Source organism: Populus nigra, chromosome 6, assembly GCF_951802175.1.
Source record: "Populus nigra chromosome 6, ddPopNigr1.1, whole genome shotgun sequence".
In the NCBI taxonomy this organism is placed as follows: Eukaryota; Viridiplantae; Streptophyta; class Magnoliopsida; order Malpighiales; family Salicaceae; genus Populus; species Populus nigra.
Genome location: NC_084857.1, coordinates 10,904,699 through 10,930,165, shown reverse-complemented (window position 1 = coordinate 10,930,165; position 25,467 = coordinate 10,904,699). Strand labels below are relative to the sequence as shown.

Below are 25,467 nucleotides of genomic sequence, written 5' to 3'. Positions count from 1 at the left end.
TGAAAAAAAAATAAAAATAATTTACAAGGATCTACTTTTCATAAAACAATCAATACCTAAGTTGAAATTAACTCTTATGTGCATTCTGGCATTTATTAAATATTAAATGATCATGATTATGTACTTTCGAAGGTTAATCAACTTGCCTACTCGTTATTTTATGGGCTTATACTCAAATAGGTTTCAATATGGCTCTTGCCAGCTAAGCTTAGCCCTGGATAAAACCATGCAAACGTTGTTTTTAGTGATATATTTTTTAAAAAATTAATGTGTTTTTTTTTTATAATAACACAATTAAAAAAATCAGTGAAAAATCACAATTCATACATGTTACAATTAAAAAACATGATATTCAAGTTTTTTGTTGTTAAGAAACATGAGATTTCAAATAAATTATAAAACATATAGCATAAATTACGGTAAAAAAAGAGAAGCATTATAAAAAAAAAAAAGAAACAAACACTCTGGAAATAAACTAAAACTTTAATTATACTACTATTAGTATTATAAAAAAAATCTTGACGAGATAAATTTAGTAACACTATAAAATATAAGAGGTGACTCATAAGGAGGATGATAATTTAACAATAAGTTTTTTTCTTTTAAATAACACAATTTAAAATTGAAAAATAATACAATTTATAAGTCGCAGAAGTCATTTACGATTTTCTTTAAAAAATTATCAGAGAAAATTTTAAAAGCTATTTTAAATTTTAAAAAATAAATCAAACTCTATTCTTATACAATAATAAATGTTCTATTTTATAAAACTCTACAAGTAAAAAGAATTACATTTTTAGTATAAAATTAAAGGAGTTTTGAAATAAGATAGGATTAAAACTGTTTTGAAAGCAGATAAAACTACAACAACTTAGTTATGATAAAATTAAATGCATTTATCATTTTAATGAAAAAAATATTTGTTAGTAATAAAATAAATAAGATGTTTTTTTATGATTAATGAATTTTTTTACAAAGCATTCCTTTTAAATTTTTAAAAATATACAGTTTTTAACATTCTATTAATTAATTATAAAAAAGATAGTTGCACATGATTTTATCTTAACTAAATTGTTTGTTTTTCCTCCTTTCAAAATTGTAATTTTTCCTCCTTCCAAAACAATTTAATCCTATCTCGTGTCAAAACTTTTTAACATTACATCAAAAACACAATTTATTTTACCAACAGGGCTTGTATAAGAATAAAACTCTTATTTTATTATTGTATTATAGAGTTGTATCATATAATTTGTTTAAGAATATAACATTTATTCTTGTACAAGAATATAATTTTATTTATTTTTTTAATTCACAATTTAAAATAGCTTTTAAAATTATCACTGCAAATGTGCTATTTTTCTAAATAAATTTTGAATTATATTATTTTTTTTCCCACTGTACTACTCTGAGAAAAAAAAAAAAAACTCTAAACTTTTAAGGAGAATTTTGCAGGCAAGGAGCAGAAAGAAAACCGGAAAATCTGAAACCCGCAGAAACTCGGCGATCAAATTTTACTCCGGATGGCATCTTAAGGGAATCATGCTGCTTTAGGAAGGGAAGCATTTCTGAAAAAGACCATATAAGAATTGACAGGCTCTCGGCTATCCGCACAAGCAAACGCATCCCTGACCTGAAATCATCTTTAACAAAGACCTATCTGAATTGGAAAATGGGCAAGGAGCAGTGGCATAAATCTGTTTAGTAAATTCAGACCAACTACAGTAGTATAGACAATAAGCAGAACAGAAAGAAACGGATATTCATTGAATCCAACAAACTTGCGGAACTAAAACAATTTTCCACTTGCAAAGTCACAATTCCAATTTCCAATTCTAAACCATCCCACGGAATAAGAGAAACATGAACAAGCCATTCCTTTAAGCAAGATATCGATACAGTTTTCTGTCCACACTATCCCTCTCCAAGAAATCTCGTTCTATAAGGGATTCAATCCTTTTCTTAATCTCTGTGGGGTTCGCTAGGAAACGTGACTGCAACTGCTTTGTGACCTCAGTGATTATATTGTTGTGATCCAATACCCTCCTCGACTTCATAATCCTAACTATTGCAGCTTCTATCTGAGGCTTCCGGTCCTCCTCTACTCTCTGCCGCGTCTCCTGCTTTTCAGGTTCTGATTCCTTCTGTGCAACTACAGTTCCTATCTTCACCTTATAGAATTTGCTTGTGAATTTGTCATTAACAAAAAAAACATCTTCCTCACCAATGTCTTTACTCATGGGTTCTTTGCGAAGAACATTCTTTCCCTTCACACAAGCCATGGATTGCAAGCACCTCTTCAAGTCTGCGGCAGGAATCTCAGTTGCCTGCTCAATCTCTTTGTAGCTAAGCCTCTCAGCATTATTAAACAGCATGAGAACACACATTTGGTAAGTGGAGACATTCAACTCGTGCTTCTGACCACCCTTCCCAAAGGTTGCTTTAACGTCTGCTGTGCCCATATTAGTTTGCCATGACAATCTCCGACCAGTATGGGTCCCAAGGTAATATGACCTGAACTTCTCACATAGTGCTGACATTTCTGCAGGCAGGTTGCATGTAACACCAGGTTGAGTGGGCCAAGACCCTGTTGTCAAAACCTGAACAACCAGTGTCCGTGCATCCCCTAGCTCCAGGTGGCTTGCATAAAACCCTTGCATTGTATCCTGGGAGGTTTTCATGTCCGTAAACATGCCTTCTAATTTCGAAGTGAACTGGTATCCACATTCTGTCTTAAGTTTGACTATCAAACTTCTCTCCGCATCATCAGAGACCGTTTTCCCTGACAACAGCCGCTTAGCCAAATGCTGCTTGTAATACTTTTCGAATACATCTTTCTCCTGCAAATAGCGGAACAACATCATCACCTTGTCAAGAATGATCTCCACATCCTCCTCACTAACTCCTTTTAGACCTTTGCGTAGTTTGTCATCCACGAACAATGAAATGAACTCAGGAGAACGAGCATTCAAATTAATGAAATATTCAAAAGAGGAGTTCAAAGCATTCTGGAATGTCTTGTCATTGTTAAATGCATTGCTTATGATGCTATCGTACTTGTCTTTTTCATCCAACAAACGCTGAACAAATTCCACTGGATCCTTCAACCTTTCTGGATCAGTAACAAGTTGCTTGCCAGTCTCCCTGAGGTGAGAAGTCATCACTTCTCTTATTGTTGAAAGACCATTAGGAACCCGGCGGAACAGGTTGTACATCCGTCCCAAGTCTTCATATTTATCATCAAGAAGCATGTTTACCAAGCCTGAATTCTCCATGTGGACTAGTCTCAGCATGTGGTTAGCAATCATCTCCTTCTCCACCACATTAGTTATCTTGACTTCACTCTTGGAATCCAAATAATGAGTCACTCTCTCTATCTCTTCATTTAAACGTTTCTCAGCTTTCTTCAGATAATCACCACAATCACAGCACTCAATGAACTTCTGAGATTCACCCCTATAAAACTCGGCTGAAACCTCAAGAAATGGCTTCTCAAAGTCTTCTTGGTAAACAGAAGAGCCTAGATCCATTAGCATCTTGACAATGTTCCTCATCAAACCTCGGTCAATAACTTCACCAGTCCGTTCCCTGTGAACCAGTTCAAGAAGTGTATTTTGAAGCCTTGTCTGAATTTTGCTGGAGTGTATAATGTTATCCCTCCACAAGTTAAGCCCAAGTTCATGAACAGGGGTTTTATGCGTACTTGGAATATATGTTCTATCCATATACATCAATATGTCCCTGATCATTTGCAATGCTTTGTTATGATCATTCCATTTCCTGTTCAGCTCCTCCAAGAACGAATCCCCTTGAGCAGCCTCAACAGATTTTGATATTTCTCTTAAATGTGAAGTCATAGTAGCAACCAGACCATTATACAACTTCTCGCCAAATTTGTGGAGCACCATGTTGTAGGCATTTCTGAAACCACGAAATTTAAAACACAACTTAGTATAAAAATGTCTATGGTTTGAGCAAAATACCTAATTTTATACACTTACTAAGTGTTTCTGATTTCAAAGCAAAATAAATAAAAAAGGTAACAAAAAGGAGTTTGAGAAAATATCTCAAGGCCATGCCCACTTCCTTGCCACACACACAAAAGAGAGAGAAAGAGAGAGACCTACCATTAAGAGGAAAAGAAATGATTTTTATCAACAGCAGGAAAGCCATCTGGATGAACCATCGTCAAGATTAATTCAAAATTTATCATGTAAAATTACAAAATTAGCACACAAGAAAAAACTGAAAACTCAGACCATCATATGTTTTTTAACCTCTATGATGGATTTAATATACCGTAACCAAAATTTGTCCCCTTTCTGTCACTGAAAAAATTAAAAAAGTCCACCAAATGTAAAAATGGTGTTCACAGAAATCAAAAAATAAATAAAAATAGTTTACAAAAGTTAGCACAGGCGTAAAATTACCATTTACATGTTCATTCTGTAAAAGAGAGATTAGCCAAGTATATAAATTTGTTTTAAAAAAAGAGAGAGAAACCTTTAAAATATTTCATTCATTTTCGGGAAGAGAAAGATAAATAAAAGCATTAGGCAACAGAAGAAATTTCCAAAAGTAAAAAATTTTAAATGCTGAAAACAAAGAAAGGTTTCAGTGATAAGTAGATGTTTTTATATTTATTTCAAGGGAACAAAGGAAAGAGAATGGATATATTATTTTCTGGTAGTCATGTGTTCTTTCCAATCAAGACAACCATTCTTTGGGATTAAGAACGCAAAAAAAAAAGAAAAAAAATAAAAAGAAAATGCAAACACAATGTATAAGCATTGGGCATTGCATAGAGAAGATGTGATAGGAGCAAAGATATGGCAATATATCCTTAGAACCCATGAAAATATCATAAAGAACAAATTATGCATCCTTGTGCATGCAGCTTCAAAGAAGTTAACCTAGAAGTACTACATTGGGTGTTGAGCCTGACAAGAAAAAAGCTCTAGCTAGCTGATGGATGAGGCTGTCACTCTATTGAAACTATAAAAACCACCAATGCAGAAAATCTTATATAAACGGCAATTGATTTTCTTCCTCTCTGTTGGTCACTTGCGTCATCTTTTCTTTTTTTCTAAAAAAAAGTTTTTTTTTGCGTCATAAATTAAGATGCTTGGAAGGGGGTATTCAGTTCAGTGGAGTTGAAGAAAAAGATGCGTTTGTTTGGCTGACTTTACTGCACAGCATTATCTTATGGGCAAGCAAACTCATCCATCACACACCAAGACCAACACAAAATTTATAAAATAAAGTACGAATACAAAACATATAATCATAAAGGAAACAAATGAAAAGACCAAAAAAATGTAACAATGAGTGAATTTGAGAAGAAAAAGAATTGGTCTCTTGTGTTCAACAGTAACCTCAATCATCAGGAACATCACATAAGCAAAAGAATAAAAAAAATTCACAGCCCACTGCAGCAGATAAATACCTTTTGCATAAGGAACTTAATATGTTAATCGCAAGCATTTTTACCAACCAAAGTCATCAAAAACCCAAAAGAAACAATTAAGTTTAAGGCAATAAATAGTTGATTAATTAAATAAAAACCCATAATCAGGAAACCATCATCAATTCATCGTCATCATCATAATAACAAAAATAACAATAATTGAAAGAGAGAGATGGAGAGGGAGACCTATAGAGCTCTTCGAAACTGAGACCACTAGCATTATGATTGTAAATCTCATGGATAGCGTGCTCCAAAATCTTCCAGGTCTTATCGGCGTATTTCGGATCCACCACGACCCGGTGTTTAAACGCCTCTATCTGGAAATTCCTCTTCTTTTGATTGCTCATTTGCTCCCGTTTCTTTTTCTGTTTCTTGGATCGAAAAATCCAAACCCTAAACCCGGATCGAAACAACCCAAACAAGAACGTCGATTATCAAAAGATCGGAAAAGCTTCGACCATAATTTACAAGCAAGCAGGTGTATCAAATTCAAAGAGAGTTTAGGGTTTCAAGATGAAATCAGGTAGGAGGCGTATTTCTTCTTCTATCAGCTATAGGTGGAGATTCGTCTATTTTGGGTTGAGGTTGGGGTTGGGATATAATCAAGAATTTTAGGGCAAAGATGGATTTGGTCCTTTTCGTGGTTTTAGGATGCCGTCAGTTGCAAGATGAATGAAAGAATCATTATTAATTTAAAAATAAAAATAAAATAAAGGAGTCCTCTATTTATCTCATTTCATATGCATACGCTTCTCCTCGGTAAAACTTTGTTTTTCATTTTAACTAAATTCTAAATTTAATTGTAACTCGGTCCATCGAGTTTCAGAAATTATAGAGTAATCTAGTACATCAGGTCTTGTTGACCCCGGTCTTATCAAGACCCTCATTGGTTCTTCCCAAAATTAAATTCATGCTATTTGACAAATTAAATTCTTAAAAGAAAAAACACAGATGCAGTGGAGAAAAATCGAGGCAAGACAACAGTCCAGCAATGTAAAAGTTTGTGTTAGGTATTATTGAAAAATATTTTATTCTTTAAAATATATTACAATATAGTTTTTTATTTTATTTTTAATGTTTGATTGTCTGCACTGAAGAAAAAGGATGGATTTAGAAACCATTGAAACCGAAATGCTTTGCCTTTTTTTTTTTTTTTAAATCTCGTCATTCGGGTTGAAAATCTGACCATAATACCATCAAAGTTTCAGCCAGTGTTGTTTTTATGGTGAAACTGCACTTTTAATTTTTTTTTATATTTTTTATCATTTAAATGTACGGATTACAAATATTTTTTGAAAAATAAAAAATATTAATTTAATATATTTTTAAATAAAAAATACTTTTAAAAAAACTTAATCAACCCACAGCCGGACTGAGTTTATGCAATTATGTTACAAGGGTCTATAAAAATGCTGGACTAAATTTGAAAACAAGAAAGAAACAGCTACCGTTTAAAACGCTATTTGGAGTTCAACCCAGAAACCATGCTTGCTCTGCTGGTTGATTTTTATGCTTCTTCCGGAGCTCCTTTTTACGATCCATTTAATATGGTCATATTTTCCGACAAACGAGCAAGTAATTGTCCCCCGTCGTTCATCAATCAATTTGAAATCATCAAGAACCAGGACGTTGAATCTCCTGCAATCAAAGTCATAGCATGTCTGACACATCTCCACTGAATTATCCATAACTTTTCAACAACTTCAGAAATGAGATCCATTTCAACTATTTCCATTGCTATTTCTTATTTCTTATTAGGATGCCTGTTGATCATCCCCCCCCCCCCCCCCCCCCAACTTCTGGTGCGGTGAGATCAAATCCAAAATCCCTCCCAACTTTTGGTGCGGTGAGAGCAAATCCAAAATAAAGTGTTCAATTAAATTATGAACCTAGCATTCACATAAACTGCTAATATCACCAAAAGAAAAAAGAAGAAGAAGAAGATATAGTCGATGTACAAATAAATTCGAGAAAGAAAATTCCAAAAGTGTGATGCGATTGAAAAAAATAAAGTATGAAAAAATGAACTTGGTTTAGCTTCTAATTCCACAATATAGCAATACCGATACACCTTCGCAGTGAGTAAATATGAAAATTGTAATCCGAGCGTTTTTACTCGTTTAGAACTGGAAAAAAAAAATTTACATACTTTCAAAAGAAAGAGATGAAAAGCAAAACCCTTCCCTCATACTTAAGAGTTAAAACCCTCTGGGTCCTGTACTATCCTCCTTCATAACCAGAGGCTTCTCGGCCATAGAGAGACAATACTTGGCAATTTCTCTGAATTTAGGAACACTCCTGAGATCCACTTTAGTACCATCTTTCAAAGTAATAACTACATCACCCCATTCACCTATGAAACGTGGCACAACCTGAACATCTTTTATCACCTTGTAGGAGAAATCACTCCTATCTTGACCCGTTAGCCCTGAGATAACTGTCACCCTCAGGTTGGTGAACCTGTATCTAAGATAAAATGCCCTTGAAACTGCAGCTAGAGTCAATGGCAGCCAGAGAAGAGTGAAGCCCAGTAGCAGGTTGGCCAGGAGGTCACCGTAGTGGGCTCCGCCGTCGAAAAAGATGATTTCTTCAATGGGTTTTTTCGAAGTGGTGGAGGTGGCAGGTTTGTTGGTGGGGGAGGACACGTTAAGCTTGGTGATTAGTCGGTGATTTCTTGCGGGGAAGGTATGGAATGGGACCTTGGAGGAAAGATGAAGCAACTGGTGGGTAAGGGAGGAGGAGGTTCTGCAGGAAGCGGCGGCGGTGGTAGAGGGAGAGAGGAGAGGAACAGATGCCATGATAACTGACTGGATTATCCGTCTGGGAAGGAGGAGAAAAAATAAAGTAAAATGGGTGGTGACCGAAGGAGGTGTGTTTTTTCTGTGTTTCTATTGGCTGAGATCCACGGAGGTGCTAGTCTTTGGCTAGCGAAAATACACGTGGCACGTTAAACGATCCTTGTCTTTTCCCATATGCTATGGGCTGACCAACCATACATTTTCAATGGTGTCAAGGATGATAGGCCCAAGGCTGGAAGGTTGTAGGTATTCCCAAAGTCCGATTTTCTTATGAATTTCAAGTCCATCTTTCATGCCCGATACCTCTTATAAAATTTCTAGTCCCAAACACCCCCTAGCCCAAACCAAAGAGACAAGCCCATTTGCTTAGCAAACCAGCTACCAAAAACTTTAAACCCAAAACATTCCATGGAATGGACGACGTGATAGACCTAATCTGCATAATAATCTCCTGTTTCTAGGCATTTTGAAGGTTTGAAGCCTAATTCAAACTTGAGCTTTTACATGGTTTTTTCTTTGTTTCCAGTAAAGGGTCAGTAGCTGAAATGATGGTATTGGAGAAGACCGGAAGAAGAGGGCGGAGAATGTGATGGTATTGGAGAAGATCAGCAGAAGAGGGCGGAGAATGTGCAGTGACATGACGGGAGGTTGTGTGAATTTTCCTGAGGCAAAATATGCGTTTAAGTACCTATATTTAATAACAAAGCTCAATATAGTCCCTACATCACAAAATTCATATGATTAGATCCATGATTCTACATTAAAACCTTCCTCTCCTCTCCTCTCCTTTCCATCATCACAACCTCATATGCCACAAAAAAAGGTCTCTAAATCGGTTTATAGAAGTATTAGATACATCCACAATAAATATTTAATCTGAGTGACAGATTAAGTTTTAGAAATTAAATGTTGTTTTTTATATTATAAATATTAATATAATATCATTAGAAATCCCACTAAAAAAGTTATTCATTTAATTTACTATATAATAAAAACTTACGCTTATAAATACCTAAAAAGATTTTTTTTTTTCAATGTAGATAGAAATCTTTTCATTTTTTTGTTCATTTACAAGCTACGCAACAGATATGCACAGAAGTTGGGGCACGAAAGAGGAGTGACAGTGCTGGATGCTACGGAGTGGGTGGCAGTGAGTCACATGAATGCTTCAATAAAGGCTGGGAAAGAGTTTGCATGTGTTTCTAGCCTACTATGGCCGCTTCGAAAAGGTGCAGTCTGTGGGGGGCTCGACTGCCTTTTCGATCCCTTTCCATTCTCTGTCAGCACAACATTGCCAACGTCCCCTTCACGAGAATGGCCTACCATTTTCGACTCTCCTTGTTTTCTTCCTTCGGTTTGTCCTCTTCCTCTCTCGGTTGGTGTGCTCGGTACTCTCTATGTGGGTTGATCGCATGGCTCGTCCCCTCCTCCTCTACTTTTCTTAATCTCACCCCTTTACCAAAAACTGATTTAATCCTTGTGCATGATCTTCATCTCCTAAAGTATCCTCTCCGTCCATCACCATGACTCACGGTGTTTCCGTGGCAGATACGATTTTGAATCTCACACTTAATTTTTCACGTGCGGCAATATTATTTTGGCTCAAATCTGAGATTAGTTAATCAAAATCAAGACTTATCGTAAAAGAAGGGACAGTATTGAAGGAACCATATGACTGGCACAGTTGAAAACAGTGATGTTCTAAAAGAAAATAAACTAAAATTCATGGACTCAATTGAGAGAAAAATGAAGCACCAGCAATCCAATTTTTCCCTTTTAATAAATATAATTATATTGAATTTTTTTCCCGGTTGCTCCCCGTTGTTTTAGCATATTGTGCCGAGTGATGTTATCCGCAAAACGCCTAATACAAGGACTTCGAAGAAAGCACTCGCAAGCATTACCTTTACTCTCTCTCTCTCTCTCTCTCTCTCTCTCTCTCTCTCTCTCTCTCTCTCTCTCTCCTGTGCGGGACATGATTCCAAACGAAGAAAATATAAGTATAGCAAAAAAGACATGCAAGGAAGAGAAGGCGATCTCTTTCTTATTCCATGACTCATGCTAGCAATCTAACCAGTGACAAGCAAATATAATTTAAATTCCACCATCCAGCCTTGCAAGGCAAACATCCCTCTTATTACTCAAGGAAAATGTATAAGTCATCCCCACACACACACACACACACACACACACACACACACCAATATTCTAAGTGCCAAAACATGAACTTAATTTTAAACTCATGAAATTAAGATAATTTCCCTCTTATTGAAATGAAAATCAACTGTTGCCATGGGTGTATAATGGGTATGGTCCAATTTGACATTCTGGGTTCATTTTCTTAATTGAAATGTTGTTGCTCAAGCCAGGGCCAAAATCCAGATTGATCTTCGATGCTACAGAACATATTGCCAAGATTTTCTTCTTTGACTAATTGATCAATCTTCTGGCATTGAATATCAGGCCTTGAAGGGTTTGTTTGGAAGAGTTGAGCAACACCTGTAGGTCTTATAGCAACGCCTGCAGGCCTTATAGATGATGATGATGAGGGGAAAAAGGATCTACTCGTTGGATGATGATTAGATGGAGGGCTGTCAATTGCTGGCGTCCTCGAGATATCCAACTTGATATCAGAGCTGTTTTCACTTCTATTACTGCTAGAACCCTCTGTTTCTTTGTTGAGGTTGATAGGTTCAGTCGGTTCTCTGCTTTTCAGTGTCAATATCTGCAGCCGGAAGTTAACCAATCAACTTGAAGCATGCATGAATGCAAAGTTTTTTATTTTTTTAAAAAAGAAGAAGAGCTATTATATACTCTTAAATTTTAAGTACGCAGGAAAGATCTTTAGTACCTCACAGACATGAATGATTAATTAGCCTTCATCTCTAAACCACGAACAATTAATATTCAGCACTTCAAAATATTGTTTCCTATATATTTTTAAAAAGTTTTTCAAGGGTGCTAAAACCAACATATATTAAAAATGAAAAAGGTGAGCTAATCATGAGAAAAGAAGCTTTATTGAAAAGTTCGCAGAAATCATTGCAAGAAGTACAGGTAAAAAAAGCTGCATAAACCAGGGGAAAAAATGATTGGGATTTCGAAACAATAATTGCAGTTCTCCATGCAATATCTGCTAATTAATGGTTTTACTATCCCAAAAAGTACCATAGACATCAATAAATTAAGAAGAGATCAAGAACTAATCGCAAATCTTAATTCAAACAAGAAGCTCTAAAGTAAGAACCTCTATAGCCAGTCGATGATGTGTCAAATTCTTGCAGCTAATTACCTCCGCATGAAGTTTCTGGTTCTGAGCTTGTAGCGCATCGTTTTCGGCTTTAATAGCATCAAACTGTCTCTTGAGGAGATCATAATCTTTCTCTAGTTGTTTGGTTTTCCATCTGGCCCTCCTGTTTTGGAACCATATAGCAATCTGTCTTGGCTGCAGACCAAGAGCTCTAGCCAGTTGCATTTTTCTCTCAGGTTCAAGCTTGTTACCCAACTCAAAGTTTTTTTCAAGAGTCTTGACTTGTTCCATATTGAGCCTCCTCTTCTTTTCTCCTGCTTGTGAGCCATCATCAGACAACTCATCTTCTCCATTGCCTTCTTCATGACACGCATCAATCCCTGAAAATGACATTGATGATCTCTTCCCTATAAATGATGCCGCCCCTGCGACCAAAAAAAGAAGAAAAAACCAACACTCTGATAAATATCTAGTCAAATTTAGCTCAGTGAGAAAGAGATCGCATGGAGAAGGTGCGTACCATGGAAATCTTGGGGTGAGGGTAGAATTGGATTGAGAGATGTGGGAGGTTGATGATCATCTTGATCATGAGAAATCTGGAGCATGAAATTTGTTGGGAAGAAAGCCATCCCATTGCACGTCATCACCTATATATCTTAAAGCTGTGGTCGGAATCAGAATGTCGTCATTGTAGTCCGGAATTCAAAACGAAAGATATCTGCAGATGCGGTCGTAGAGGGAATTGAAAAGGTCTAGTCTAGGAGCTACAATGAAAGTAAGAGAGTCTTGCAAGGAGATATATTACAGCAAGAAATAAAAAATAAAAGAAAACAAATTTCTTTTATAGGAGCGGTAAGCAAAATCTGGTTTGATGGATAGGTTATCAATCGGCCTCTAGCTAGCTAGTATATCACTTCACAGAATCGAAGAGAAGGAGGTGGGGTGGGGTGGAGAGAGAGAGATGTTTGATGATTAATTTTATTCCTCTACTTCTCTTTATATGAAGAGGGAATTCTCTACTTTTCTTTTTGAAATTTGAATTTACTGCTAAAAGAAACGAAATTTCATCTGCAAAAAGAATAAAAATGGAGTAATTCTTCTTGAAAGCACAAATTTATTTCTGTGGAAATAAAAATCGAGAACCGCCTCAATATTGTAGATCATACGACAGAGAGAGAGAAGAATACTACCATGTAGTAATAATTTAAGTTGTCTAAATTAATTTCGGGAACAAAAAAGAAAAGAAAAGGAGAGTTGCTAATAGAGAGAATGAGCTGGCAGGTGTATGGATCTTCTCGAGGGCTAAAGGGTAAATGCATCTGCATGAATTCAGTGATAGTGAAGGGCCAGGAATCTAGGGATGGGACCAAGGAAAGGGGGGGGCAGGGGTTGCTACCTAAACCACCAACAAGTATCGTGCATGAGGACGAAGGCTTTCCTATCCATTATCCCTTCATCAGTTCCGAGCCCCTTCTGTGCAGTGGCTTCGTGTGTATGCGTGTGAGAGATTGGAGATGGAGAAAGGGTCTCGGAAAGCCCTAGCAAAAGACCCTGTTGTTATAAATAACCCTACAAGAGCTGGTCTTTCTTGTCTTGGTGCGCACGCAATATATATATATATTAGACGACGTCCATCTCTATCCCACTGCTCCTCCTCCTCTCTCTCTGCCACACCCGCAGATGCCCTTCGTCATCTTCTACGTACTCCCCACTCCCGCGCGCCTCTGACACTCATTATCCCTAAAGCATATGAATACGCTCAATCATAGTCATGATGTACACCGTATATATAGGTGTAAATAAACAGGCGATTTATCAGGTGTCGTAGCATGGAAACTGAACAGGCAAGCTGACCCATGAGAGGAGATCAAGTATCCAGCACATGGACCCAAAAATAGATAATTGTAGCCCCGAGCTTACAATGTCCACGAACTCGTGGATGGTTTAGGGGGTTTTGGCGATTTCGATCAGTCTTTCAAGTGATTGAAAGATGGAATTGAAGGTTGGGATTTTGACATTGGAAAAGCCAAAGGCACCATCCATTTAAGTTTTTGCGCCGAAACACTTGCGTCCTCAGATGAACATACAGCAACATCTCTTGGGCCCTTGCTACCAGTGTTTGTACGTGGTATTTTTGTCCATATTTGATGTGGTTCGATTGCCTTTCCGAGCTTAAAATCTCAAGTTAATTATAAGAAATAAAAAACGAAGAGAAATTATTGTTGAAATTCGGTTCGGCAAGTTGCCCATGGAGGAAGGATCAGCTCTTGCATATTCGGATTTGTTAATTCTTAGCACTGTTATATTACAGTTGTCAAAGCTTCACCTTTGATTCGAAAAATCAATCTGGAGCGAAGGATGTATCTTAAGACTGAAGGGTTCAGGAGGACCCACTGACCTGGGCTCCACTCGAGTGGGGTGTCTGGGGCCCACAGGCTCCTCCCACAGCACTGCATGACTTTATTAGTTGAAAGAAGTGGGGTCGCCCCCTTGGAATGGGGTGGATCCATGTTCTCAGCCAGAAAGCAAGGCGCTATTTCTTTTCCTTTCCCTTTTCTCTCTTCTATGAATAATATGTTCACTTGCATATATATATATATATATATATATATATATATATATATATATATACAAGGGCTAAGCTTATTAATTATTACAATTACAAAAGAGACTAGAATATTTTGGTTAATCGTTGTAGACCAATGTTGCACATTGTTACTCTAGATTGTAAAAGTTTTCGTCTTCTTTTTTTTTGCTCAAGTTTTCTTTTTCCTTCAGCTTTTTTCTTTTAAATTGGACTGATTTTGGATCGAATTCATAATTAGTAGTATTTAACTCCATGTTGGGTTTTCACAATGTCAAGAAAAAATTATGGTGCTCAATTAATACTCAATTTGACAAATTATAATTTGATTTCATTAATTTAGAATAATTGAAATGTTAAGAACTGAATTTGAAAATAATATTAATACTCGTGAATTGAAGTGAGTGATAAGACGAAAAGTGGTTGATATATGTAACACATGTCCTAGAGTGTTGGAAAGGGTGCCACAATTGGACGTGTAATGGCCACTAACATTCATCGGTGACCTTTATTGGTATTATTTGATTCATCTTTTTTTTTTCTTGTCCTCTCTCTTTTCTCTTTTATTTCCTCAATTTTTGCCCCCGTCTCAATCTAAAATAGCAAAATGGTTTGTTGTTTGTTTATAGATGTCAAATTTGTCCTTCATCTTTATTTTTTTTAATTTTATTTTTCAACATTAGATTATCTCGGTATCGGATCTCAGGTTTGGTAGATTAACTCGGGTTATCTAATTTTTTTTTTAATTTCATCATTCAACATTGAATTTTTTGAGAAGTGGATTTCATGATTTTTGTTGTTTGCTTTATATATATATATATATTCCAAGTCAGTGATCTAATCTAGTCTATCATTAATCAATCAACTTTTTTTTATCTCTATTTTTTAAAAAAAAAAATGGTAGGAATATATTTGGACTAGGTTGTGTGTCAACTGACACTACATTTCGTCATCCCACCCCCCCTAGATGATCTTAAAGAATGGTCTGATGCATTTTTTTAAAAAAATATTAAACCTCTCGTCCAAGCACTAACCCTAAGATTTGAACTTACAAAGTCAAAGAATCGAGCAAATCTCTTTAACCGCTAACAACCCCTTGAAGTTAGGCATTCTCTAGGTACCTTCAATGAATGATGTGTCACTCTTAAGTTTAGGAAATGTTATTTATATATTTAAATTTTTTTATTAATATAAATATTAAAATTAATTTACATGTATCTCAATTAATTTTAAAACTCTGAACCTTCAATTTTTTACGCGGTTCAGTCATAGGCTACCGCTTCATTTAGCTGGTACTTCAGTGAAAAAAAACCTTAACACTCGTAACATATATTAGCCATTTTTTATCAACCACGTCTTCATTAGACAGAAATCCTCATTCAGCTAATTAACTGCCATGTAAAATATTGCATAATATTAACAGATTTGAATCGATCCATAAGAGAATAGACTGGGAAGTACTTGATTGAGAGTTGGTGTATAAGTTCGTGTTCGGGATTTTCCTTAAAAAAATGATTTTGTTCATGTTTTGGGATTATTTTAATATTTTGATATTAGAAATAATTTTTTTAAAAATAAATAAAATATCATATATATATATATATATATATGTATATGTATTAAAAAATATTTTAAACTACCGTTATAAAGCTTGCAGACAAACCCTAAATCAGACACTGATGACTGCTGGATATAAACAAGCTGCCCATTCTTCTTCCTCGACACGCCCCCCGCGCTTCTCACGGCTGAAACCGATCCCGTGCACGGTCTTTGCTCGACGTCAAAGTATTTCTCTCTATATGATCGTGTTTTTATTTTCAAACCTTGGGCCATGGAAACATTGCATCGATGTTGATTTGTCAACAACTAGACCTGCTGTTTTTATTTTTTATTTTGCTGAAAAAAACAAAACAAAAAAAAAGGACCTGCTAATCTATGTTTAATTAATTTAATTTCCCCTCGTGGCCGTGCTTAACTTTTTCTCAAAGACAGGTGGCCCATTAATCACAGCCACGTTCATCATCGTGACATTCGGGATTGGTAGCAAGCAACAGCTAATTAACTAACATGGTAAATGGAATAAAATCATCAAGATATCATACTATTTTTGATAGAACATGTTGAGCTTAGATTTCAACATAGAACCCTGCAAAAGGAAGAAAGATAACGGATAAAGGACACGTACTCATAAAACTAAGTTAATTCGATATTAAGTTCGGATAATGTGGTTGCTCATATGATAGCTACTGAATATTTATATAATCGTTAATTTTAAAGCATATAAAATTAGTCAAAATATATAAAAACTAATCCAAATATCTACATTAAATTAAAAAAAAAAAAAACCAAGTTAATTCAATCACCATACACAGCACATGGTTTTAGAATACAATCTGTTTTGTAACGGAATTTCATGCTCTCGTTATATTATGTTCGGAAAAGCAATCACTGTAGCTTTTGAAACGTTTCGAGTTATAACTTCTAGAAATAACGACTGTGATGTTAGCTTTTATTTATGTTTTGTGTAAATTTTATCGGTTTTTTTTTTATTAATGCATGGTATTAATCCACAATTAATGACTTGTCTTAATATAAGTTATAGTTCATGGGTCGAAAGTTTAAATTCTCAGATCTTGATCGAAGCAATTTTATATATAAAAAATATTTAAGCTTGAGGTTTAAGAAATAATAAATCACAAAAATCAAACCCGACACTACCTCGGCCGACTCCCTCATCCGTACATTGAGCCAATGGAAACACGACACACAGATAAAATACAGGGAGTAACAAGATTTTGTCCACGTGGATTTTATTCACAAGTCTACTCTCTCTCGAAAGAGAAATCTACTTCTGCTAGTTGACACGAGAAGACGCCAAAACTGACGTGAAAGATGAAACGAGTCTTCCAACCGCCAATCTGAGAGCAGTAGCCATGTTTCTGCCAAGAATTTCAGGGCGACGATGGTGATTCTTCGCTAATTCGATATCATCAATCAGCTTTGCACCAATCAAGATGATAAATGACTTGCCTAAGACCCAACAAAGAAGGAACTTAGTCTTTATATTCAGAAGCTCGGCTAAGAATATTCTGACTTAAAAAAAAAAAGTAACAAGCCAGCGGTACAGGATAAACAAGATGTTGCCATGGCAACCGAGGTAAGTTGAAATTTTCACTGATGATTCAAGCTTTGTTTTTGCGTTCTGATTTAACTATATTTTTTTAGTTTAAAATTAAAATTTTTAATATTTTTATGTTCTGATATAAAAATAAATTTTAAAAAATAAAAAAATATTATTTTTATATATTTTTAAATAAAAACCACTTAAAAAATAACTACTTTTTACACAAGACTCAACTAGGCCTCTATTCGAGGTTGTGCGCCACGCCCAGCGACCTACTAGCCTTCCCTAACCTACATCCCCAACAAATAGCCTGAAACTTGAAGTTTAAACAAAAGATGATACCAATGGCATGACGCATCTAAAAAGAAATGTGGACCCGGCGACAAACTACCCAGGCGCAACTTTGTTAAAGGCATGTAAATAAAATATTTTTTTATTTAAAAATATATCAAAATAATATATTTTTATTACATACCAAAAATATTAAAAATTATATAATTTTTTTTTAAAAAATCAAATTTTACTAAAACTCCGGAACAAATTAAGTACCAAACAAGACCTAAATAAATTAGCATACAATTTCACTTATTAACGACATGAAATGTAAACTACCAGTTAACTCATGATTTCTAAATTAGCAAGTAATTGCAGGTATATTGCCGTATGATTTTTTCATTTGAAATGATTTACACTCTACATTAAGTACAGAGGCCCACAATGCAGGGCAAAAAATTAATGAATTAGAAAGCGTTCCGCGCGCTTCTTTTGATATAAAGAATTACAGGTACACAAAAAATGGAACTTGGAAGAACCATCTCTCTGACTGTAGACAAACAACGAGTATACTCCTGTCCTTGACGATTACATGTTGGCTCGATGTCAACATGTTGAGCATGGTGTGGTGGTTAGCCAAAATGAAAACCACTGAAGGAACTGCTTGAAAGATTTGGTAGCTTGAGAGCTGCATAAACACCAGCTGCAAGAGCACACACAGAAGCCAAAACAAACGCTGGTATATTTCCTCCACCAAAGAGTGCATCCCATGGACCGGCACCAATGGATACAATCATCTAACAGATCAACAATGCAGATGAAAATCAACTTTGACTGAATTAACTAGAATAAAACTGAGACAGAAAGTGGAATAACAGAAGATTCTGAATTAACCGAAATAACAGAGAAGAAGCAAGAATGTTGAAGTGTCATGGAAAGTGTATGCACGTTACAGTTCATCAATCAAATGCACAATAACCTGACACGACTTAGTAGCAATTGCGCACTGAAAGACAAAACTGACACATGGTTACAGCATATACCAAAATCCAACAAAAATACTGGAGTCCATAAAAGGTGATGTTGGTTCATTATTATCAGAGAAATAGCTTCCATCCCAAAGGTATTGAAACCAGTAAAACAAAAAGATACATAATGTGTTCATCTACCTGTGGAATAACTATTGCAAGATTGAGAACTCCTATAGCCAATCCTGAAACGTGGCAAAGAAAAAAAAACATCAGGATCATCTGGTTAACCAATAGCCATATTAAGAATTAAAAATAATTGCCAGATAAAGTACATATCCATACAAACCTTGCCCACCACCAGTATCAGCAGTCAATTCTGCTGTGACAGAAAATGGAACACTATAGGTAATCTGCAGCAAACAAACAATTACTGCATGCTTTTGAGGGAAGAAATTAAAAAATAGTGTTAATCTACCAGAACAGGAACATACAGCGAGAGGAAATCCAAGAAGAGCAAATACAATCAAGGAAGCAATCCTGATTGGCGCATTCCCTCCAATTACATGTTCAATTCCTTCAGAATATTCACCTACTGATATCAAACTAATAATAGCCGTGCCTGCCATGCAGACAAATACAATAAAATTGCTCATTGCCCATACAAGTCTTGACCCCAACTTCTGACACATTGGCTCAATCAAGAATGAACTAATGCCAAGAACCACCTGTACCATAACAGAACATGAGAAAAATAGCTGTTGAGATAATCAAGATACTTTCAATTATTGCAAAGCACAATGCTAGAAGTTATGGGATACGTGCCTTTAGGTAATTTGGAATGAGTCTCTTAACATCCAGTTCACGTATGTCAATTGCCTCAAGGTTTTTTTTTTTTTTTTTTTTTCTCATGACTTTTGTAATTTTTTTTGCATTCTTTTTCCCTGATTGTCTCTTAACTCCTGTGATTTCTTAGGTCCATTCAGTCAACGCATTAGTTACCTAGGTCCCAGTTCATGTGATGGTATTTAACAAAATAGAAACTATCAATGCTCAATTCTGAGTTCTTACAGAATTCAACAGCAAACCAAATGCACCTTCTCTGACTCCTTGATCATACAACTTCGCTTCATTAGAAGTCCCCTTTGGATCTCCATGATAAACTTCTCTTCCCATCCAATCCGTATCAAAAAGAAAGAAGGGGAACCATGACAACTGCATGTAAAATCATAATTGCAATGAAAATAAGCACAAATAAATTAAGGAAAGAGTGCATTAAGTAACCGTTACAGGATGAGGGAATACATGTATTCTCGATAGAGTTTGGACTAAAGGAAATCAGAAGGGAACATGAAGTCCTGGAAATAACAATACAGGGATAATGAAGTGCTTACCCAAGTTAAAGCCATAACAAGAAGCACTGAATGCATTCCAGGAGGTAGATGCCTTAAACTGGTTAATAAATTGACCATCACAGCTCCTGGGCCATCACTGAAATTTTCATTTTGACCCCCTAAAGAGTTGGCATGCTTTGAATTCATACTCAGTTCATAGTCATGGTCGGTGCTGTTCCCACTCGAATTGTCAAGACCAGGCGTGTGAAACTCAGATTTTGAAAGTTCATGGCTGTTTTGTTGTGGATCATTCAACAATGGAGCAGAATCTGATAAATGGCGTGGTTGACTAACATTTAGTGGAACCTCATCCGCAAAATATAGAGTCACAAGAGTACAAAACAGGAGGAAGACCTGCACACATTTCATCCAAATTTATGTTCATCTCCTGTCAGTGTAGCTGTGTATGTAATTTGTATCCAGATCGTAAAGAGACCAGCAGCATGGAGACCAACTTTGCTTAAACAATATAAATAAATAATTCTAGGACTTTGCATCTTTGAGAAATCAATTAAACTTGGGCATCCTTCTATATAATTGCAGTCTGCAACATCTTCCGTATGTGAAGAACTTGTACCAAACTTGGTGATTTTGTATCCAGCAATAGAATGGAAAATCCCCCATCATCTATGATTTATAGATTTTGTGTTATTGTTATCCTAAAAACTTTAGGGTGAGTGGGACTCCTGTAAGAGCTCTCTATCCACTGCTCACACAAATCGTACTACTAAGTACTGAATTTGTTCAAAACTGACCGCATCAAGGGTACAGGTTTCCAAGAATAGTGAAAAAGGTTCATTCCATCCTAGTCATTGATACTTGTTTCCTTTCTATTGTCCCGAGCCAAGAATTGCATATACACAAGCACATGTTCCTCGGTGTCGAAACATCCCCAGGGAATGAGGGATTCCATGATATTTCTAAACTGGCTTATTGTGCTTCTGAATCTCCCACTCTTTATATTGTTTTGAGACATTCCTATATTCCATATTTAAACCTCTTCAAACAGGACTTGTTGCAATTGATTTAATAATTCATATAGGACATGCTCTGTAAGAATTAAATCATTAGGGAGAAATAGATCAGTAAAACAACATTAGTCACAAATACTCTTCCCTAGAGGTACTCCTAGGCAACTGGTCACCTAGGAGTATTTAGCCTTGCAAAATGGTCTTGATTCACATGCGATTCTATGTGCCTCGTGCTATTGTTTTCAAAATGTGAGCTAGTCATCTATGAGTAATGTAGAACAAAAGGAAATTGAAAAGGATAAACAAGAGGAATCCACCCTGCACAAGGAATGCACCTCAATACAAATTAGAGGAAACACTCTCGAAATTGAAACAGAAATCCTCATTCATTGCCATAAAATAGCAACCCTTATACATGAGATATGTGCATTTATATAAGGGCACCATAACCCTAAAGATTCAGATTCAAAGTAGGAAAGAAAAATAAAAAATCTCTACTGATACTAATAATAACAAAATCCTACTTATCACTAACTATTCTAAGAAGATTTTCCTAAAGAAAGTAAAATTCTTAAACTAGTGAAGTCCAAATAAATTGATAATAATCCTTCTAGCACTGCATCAAACAATCATTGAACTGTGGCCATATCTCAAAGGGTCTCCCATGTCATTTTTACTCTTGTATTCCATTTAGATTTCAATTTATATATTGCTTTGTATTTTTATCAATATTTTAATTTTAATTTGCATAGTGTATATGATATATGAACTGATATAGCTAATCCAAAGTATAACAGGCGGGAAAGTGCATCCCACTTTCACTTCAATGACAAGGTTCAAAATTTGAAGCAACGGTATTGTGCTTTGTTCCTAGGATCATTTATTCCATCGGTTTAGTGATGGTGTAGAGGGGAGCGAGAGAGAGATGCAACCATGAAATTTCATATATAATTTTCCTGCCAAATTGCGAACTGAAAGTCTTAAGGCTTTTGCTAATGCAAACCACAACACAAATGTTAAAATTTGGACATCTATTGCCAAAGTGACTTAAATGGTCCAAATAACAAAGTGCATACATTTGACCCTAATAAAATTTATGCCATGAACCTTGAGATTGCCTTGGTAGTCCTTTTCTTTCTCATTTCTTTCTTGAAGGTCTAGAAAGCTGCAAACAATAGAGTTTACCCACTCCTTCCCAAGAAGAAAAATGTGTATTGTTTTCCTTTCTACGAAGAAATTGGATCTAGCCAAAAGAAAAATGCTTGGCTTGATTTCATGAGGAAATCTACGCTAACATGAGACAAAAAGGATGGTTTTTCTAAAGAGATCGGGTTAAGAAATATTTTATGCTAAGGTCCAATATTGGAATAGTTTCAGAAATTTTACTTGTCTCATGAACTTGCAAAGGAAAACATTTAGAGGACCAAGCATATATTAAATCAATTCTTGCAAATCAACAAAAAAAAAATGTTGTAGAAGATAATAAGGTGTAAGCATAAAAAGAACAAAAAAGAATAGACAATACAGATGTAACATCGCAAGCAATTTACACGTACCAAATAGCACGACAAAGTATTGACCTAGATGCAAGGATAAATTAACTCACTACTGCTACGAGAAATGCTGCTTTAAGATTTCCACAAGCTTCACAACAAGCTCTGTTCATCAAGAAAGGAAACCACCTGCTTAGAATAGAAGCATTAGACACAGCAATCAACTTAATATCCAGTTGTATAAGCTAGTGATGATAGAATAAAAATTTAATACAGAAGGAGTTGAATAAGACAAGGCGGCATTCATGTCATACAATATCAAAGGTCAGTTACAATAATAATGAAAAATAGGATAGAAGGAAATTCAGAGCACATGTATATTCATTAGCATAACAGGTCATGTTTACTTTCAAAAAATAGTTTTGTAATTTCCATCTCTAGTGTTCTTAATAATTGTAATAAGATTTTCCATGGAAATTATGATGTTTATTAAGCACAAATTTTCCAAAAAAACAAAGGGCTTTGTTTGGCTTATATCAAAAATAATTAGAGAAATGAACATAAAAAAGAAGGTGAACCAAACAAAGCCCTAGTATTTTATGATAGTTTGAGAAAACAACTTTTTGATGTTTTTTAGTTTTCTAAACAACTGGAGAAATAGAAAACACGGGTTCCCAAGAAAACAAATTTCATTTTCATTTAGCAAACCTGTTTTCTATAGTTTTCTATTTCCTGTAATTTTTTTCTAGAAAATTGGAAAACTTTCCACAGGTAAACACAAAAATTTTCACCTGCTCCAACTCCCACTAGCACCAGCTGAAAATCCTAAAATGTTTCCAACAGCCATCCATGAGCAAAATACAGCATTTGATATATTGTGTTGATCAGGACCTAAAACAAAGTAAACAGTTCATCTAGTTAGGTTTCACATTAACAACCCTCATTCATGTAGTGCTAAGAATCTGTTGTCAACTAATAAACATACAGACGTTGGAATGTAGCAGGTTCCATTAGGAGTTGAACAAAATAATAAAGTTCATTAGAAACAGAGACAAAATGGCACCTGATAAATCAGCCAGAAGTGCACGGGCTGGTCCCTAAAAACACAAAAAGAAACCCATTATTTACTAGGATGTGCGGATGGTGCCATGGTGAGTAATCATTAAAATTTCTCAACATACTTTCCATACAGCAGTGATAAGGAAGCTCAAAATAGTCATGACAATATACCATACCTGCACAGTATTGTTAGCAAGATCCAGCATCCAGAAGCCAATAACAAAGACAAAAGCCGCCCTCATTCGAGTGCCCTTGAATTTACTTCAGTTCCATAGATAAGTAGATAAGTCTTAAAACAATATTCATGAAATAAAATATAACTAAAGTGAAGGCAGCAGAAACCTGCAATGCTCCTCTGTATCCCCTAACACATATCCAATGTCTGCGGAAAATCCGATTATTATCACCTAGATTTACAAGATTTAGTTTTGATCACGAAGTTATAGTAGCAATTAGCAAAATTAGAAATCAAGATAAAAATTAGATTTAATAGCACTTACAGCAAGAGAGATCATTAGTGCTCCTGCAAGAATAAATGGGCGTCTTCTTCCAAATTTTGAAGAGCATTTATCACTCCAAATACCAACGCAAGGTTGAACCTGAGAGGCAAAACCCCAATAACTGATGCAAGCCTAAATTAAATGTTCATGAAATTGAAGAAACAAGTAACTACTTGTAGCGAGCATAATTTATAACTACATAACATCATCAGTGAACACAGTATAAGTATGATATTTTCTCTTGAAACGCCATGAAAACTACTGGAATCAAGTCAGCTCTAATAATTGATTGATTGATTAATGAGCAAGTAAAATCTCCCCAAGAAGTTCCGTCGTCTGACCAACTCAAATTCATCCAAAGGCATATTCCAAATGCAAACACCTTTCATGCATGATGCGGCAAGTTACATAGTAAAATAAGAGGAGAAGTAGATGAATAAACTAAACTAGATTCCGGTTCCATCAGCTGATTCAGATATCTCAATCAAACAAAAAGATGATTAGGCATCATGACCTACCACGAGGCCTGTAATAGGACCGCAGAGCCAAATGAAGGATGAAAAAGCATGTCCTATCCCAAGTGTCTGCAACAAAAATCCCCCCAAGTACCAGTTAGTATAGATAGAGAAATGCAGTAGTTGCAAGACGAGATGATGGAGTTGCCTGAATATAGGGAGTGAGGAGAGAGAGCTGCAAGGCCCAGCCGAATTGAACGCCAGCGGCCACCGTACAGCTGAGAACAAGAGTGGTGAAGCTTATTTGATGTTTGGTGGTTTGAGATCTGAAATCTCCATTAGAATTAGGATTAAGAGAAGACTGGATTCGAGGAGGAGGAGGAGAAGGAGAAGGAGACGACTCCACTTCCATGCTCACCATCTCTACCTCTATCTCCTTCTTAAGTTTCCGGTACGGTACCCGAATCGGTGCCGACTCCATCTTCTTCTACCAACAATCACGCATTTAATTTTAGAATAACTTGGATAGTTTATTAGATCTGAGATTAGAGAGAGGGAGAGGATCGAATTTGCGCGGGTGAAAGGGGATTTCCGGGGTGTCGGTCTAACTTCCAACGATTAGGATCCAGCGTCGGGTTTATGTAGCAAGGATTAGGAGGAGGACGAGTGTCGAGTTATAAAACATGGAGTAGCATCGAAGTATGGTGCACTGCAAACTTTCCTTCAGTTTCCCCGCTGATTTTGAATTTGACTTTGTCTTACTGCTGTGAGTTGTAACCCTTTTTCTTTTTTCTTTTTTTTCCCCCTTCTCTCCCCGAGTTGTTTTTAAGAAGTTAAACATAAAATTATGTTAAGTGTGATATTTTGCATCAATTAATTTTTTTTCATTGAAAGGTTTGTAACGGCAAATTATTATCTGAGCACCTTTGCCCTCTTTATTAGACATATCAAGATGCTAGTTATTAGATGATTTGCACACGACACATTATCGGTCAGATTTTTTTAATATAAAAAATATATTTAAACGTTGCTGACAAGTTATAATAGAAAAGCATTTAATTTTACTCTAATATTACTTGATTAACTCTACAGATTTAAAAATAATAAAAAATATAATTTTATTCCAAAAAAATT

At 35.6% G+C, this 25,467-nt stretch overlaps 4 protein-coding genes across 7 annotated transcripts; all 4 read right to left on the bottom strand.

Annotated features, from left to right (window-relative positions):
• Window positions 1-1,684: 1,684 nt before the first annotated feature.
• On the bottom strand, window positions 1,685-7,232 carry LOC133697974 (cullin-3A-like). 2 transcript variants are annotated; one of them, XM_062120818.1, is made up of 3 exons: window positions 6,913-7,232; window positions 5,651-5,857; window positions 1,685-3,918 (listed from the first exon to the last, which is right to left on the bottom strand). In XM_062120818.1, exons 2-3 carry the CDS (start codon window positions 5,809-5,811, stop codon window positions 1,878-1,880), a joined length of 2,202 nt encoding a protein of 733 aa, XP_061976802.1. In that variant the 5' UTR covers window positions 5,812-5,857; window positions 6,913-7,232; the 3' UTR covers window positions 1,685-1,877. The 2 variants fall into 2 exon arrangements, with proteins under 2 accessions (XP_061976802.1, XP_061976803.1); XM_062120819.1 differs by lacking the exon at window positions 6,913-7,232 and adding an exon at window positions 4,125-4,170 and having other exon boundaries at window positions 5,651-5,787.
• Window positions 7,233-7,479: 247 nt separating this feature from the next.
• On the bottom strand, window positions 7,480-8,323 carry LOC133697976 (uncharacterized). The gene has a single exon (XM_062120820.1). It carries the CDS (start codon window positions 8,260-8,262, stop codon window positions 7,663-7,665), a length of 600 nt encoding a protein of 199 aa, XP_061976804.1. The 5' UTR covers window positions 8,263-8,323; the 3' UTR covers window positions 7,480-7,662.
• Window positions 8,324-10,510: 2,187 nt separating this feature from the next.
• On the bottom strand, window positions 10,511-13,019 carry LOC133697910 (homeobox-leucine zipper protein ATHB-13-like). 2 transcript variants are annotated; one of them, XM_062120734.1, is made up of 3 exons: window positions 12,033-13,019; window positions 11,510-11,937; window positions 10,511-10,987 (listed from the first exon to the last, which is right to left on the bottom strand). In XM_062120734.1, the coding sequence occupies exons 1-3, from the start codon at window positions 12,154-12,156 to the stop codon at window positions 10,604-10,606; spliced, it is 936 nt and encodes a 311-aa protein (XP_061976718.1). In that variant the 5' UTR covers window positions 12,157-13,019; the 3' UTR covers window positions 10,511-10,603. The 2 variants fall into 2 exon arrangements, with proteins under 2 accessions (XP_061976718.1, XP_061976719.1); XM_062120735.1 differs by having other exon boundaries at window positions 11,555-11,937; window positions 12,033-13,014.
• Window positions 13,020-17,846: 4,827 nt separating this feature from the next.
• LOC133697745 (sucrose transport protein SUC3-like) lies at window positions 17,847-25,084 on the bottom strand. Of its 2 annotated transcripts, XM_062120496.1 has the most exons (14): window positions 24,538-25,084; window positions 24,397-24,458; window positions 23,879-23,977; window positions 23,721-23,785; window positions 23,555-23,639; window positions 23,383-23,416; window positions 23,111-23,210; window positions 22,433-22,508; window positions 19,856-20,209; window positions 19,533-19,676; window positions 18,956-19,189; window positions 18,811-18,874; window positions 18,663-18,706; window positions 17,847-18,290 (listed from the first exon to the last, which is right to left on the bottom strand). In XM_062120496.1, the coding sequence occupies exons 1-14, from the start codon at window positions 24,812-24,814 to the stop codon at window positions 18,126-18,128; spliced, it is 1,803 nt and encodes a 600-aa protein (XP_061976480.1). In that variant the 5' UTR covers window positions 24,815-25,084; the 3' UTR covers window positions 17,847-18,125. The 2 variants fall into 2 exon arrangements, with proteins under 2 accessions (XP_061976480.1, XP_061976481.1); XM_062120497.1 differs by lacking the exon at window positions 24,538-25,084 and having other exon boundaries at window positions 23,721-23,760; window positions 24,397-24,534.
• Window positions 25,085-25,467: the final 383 nt, after the last annotated feature.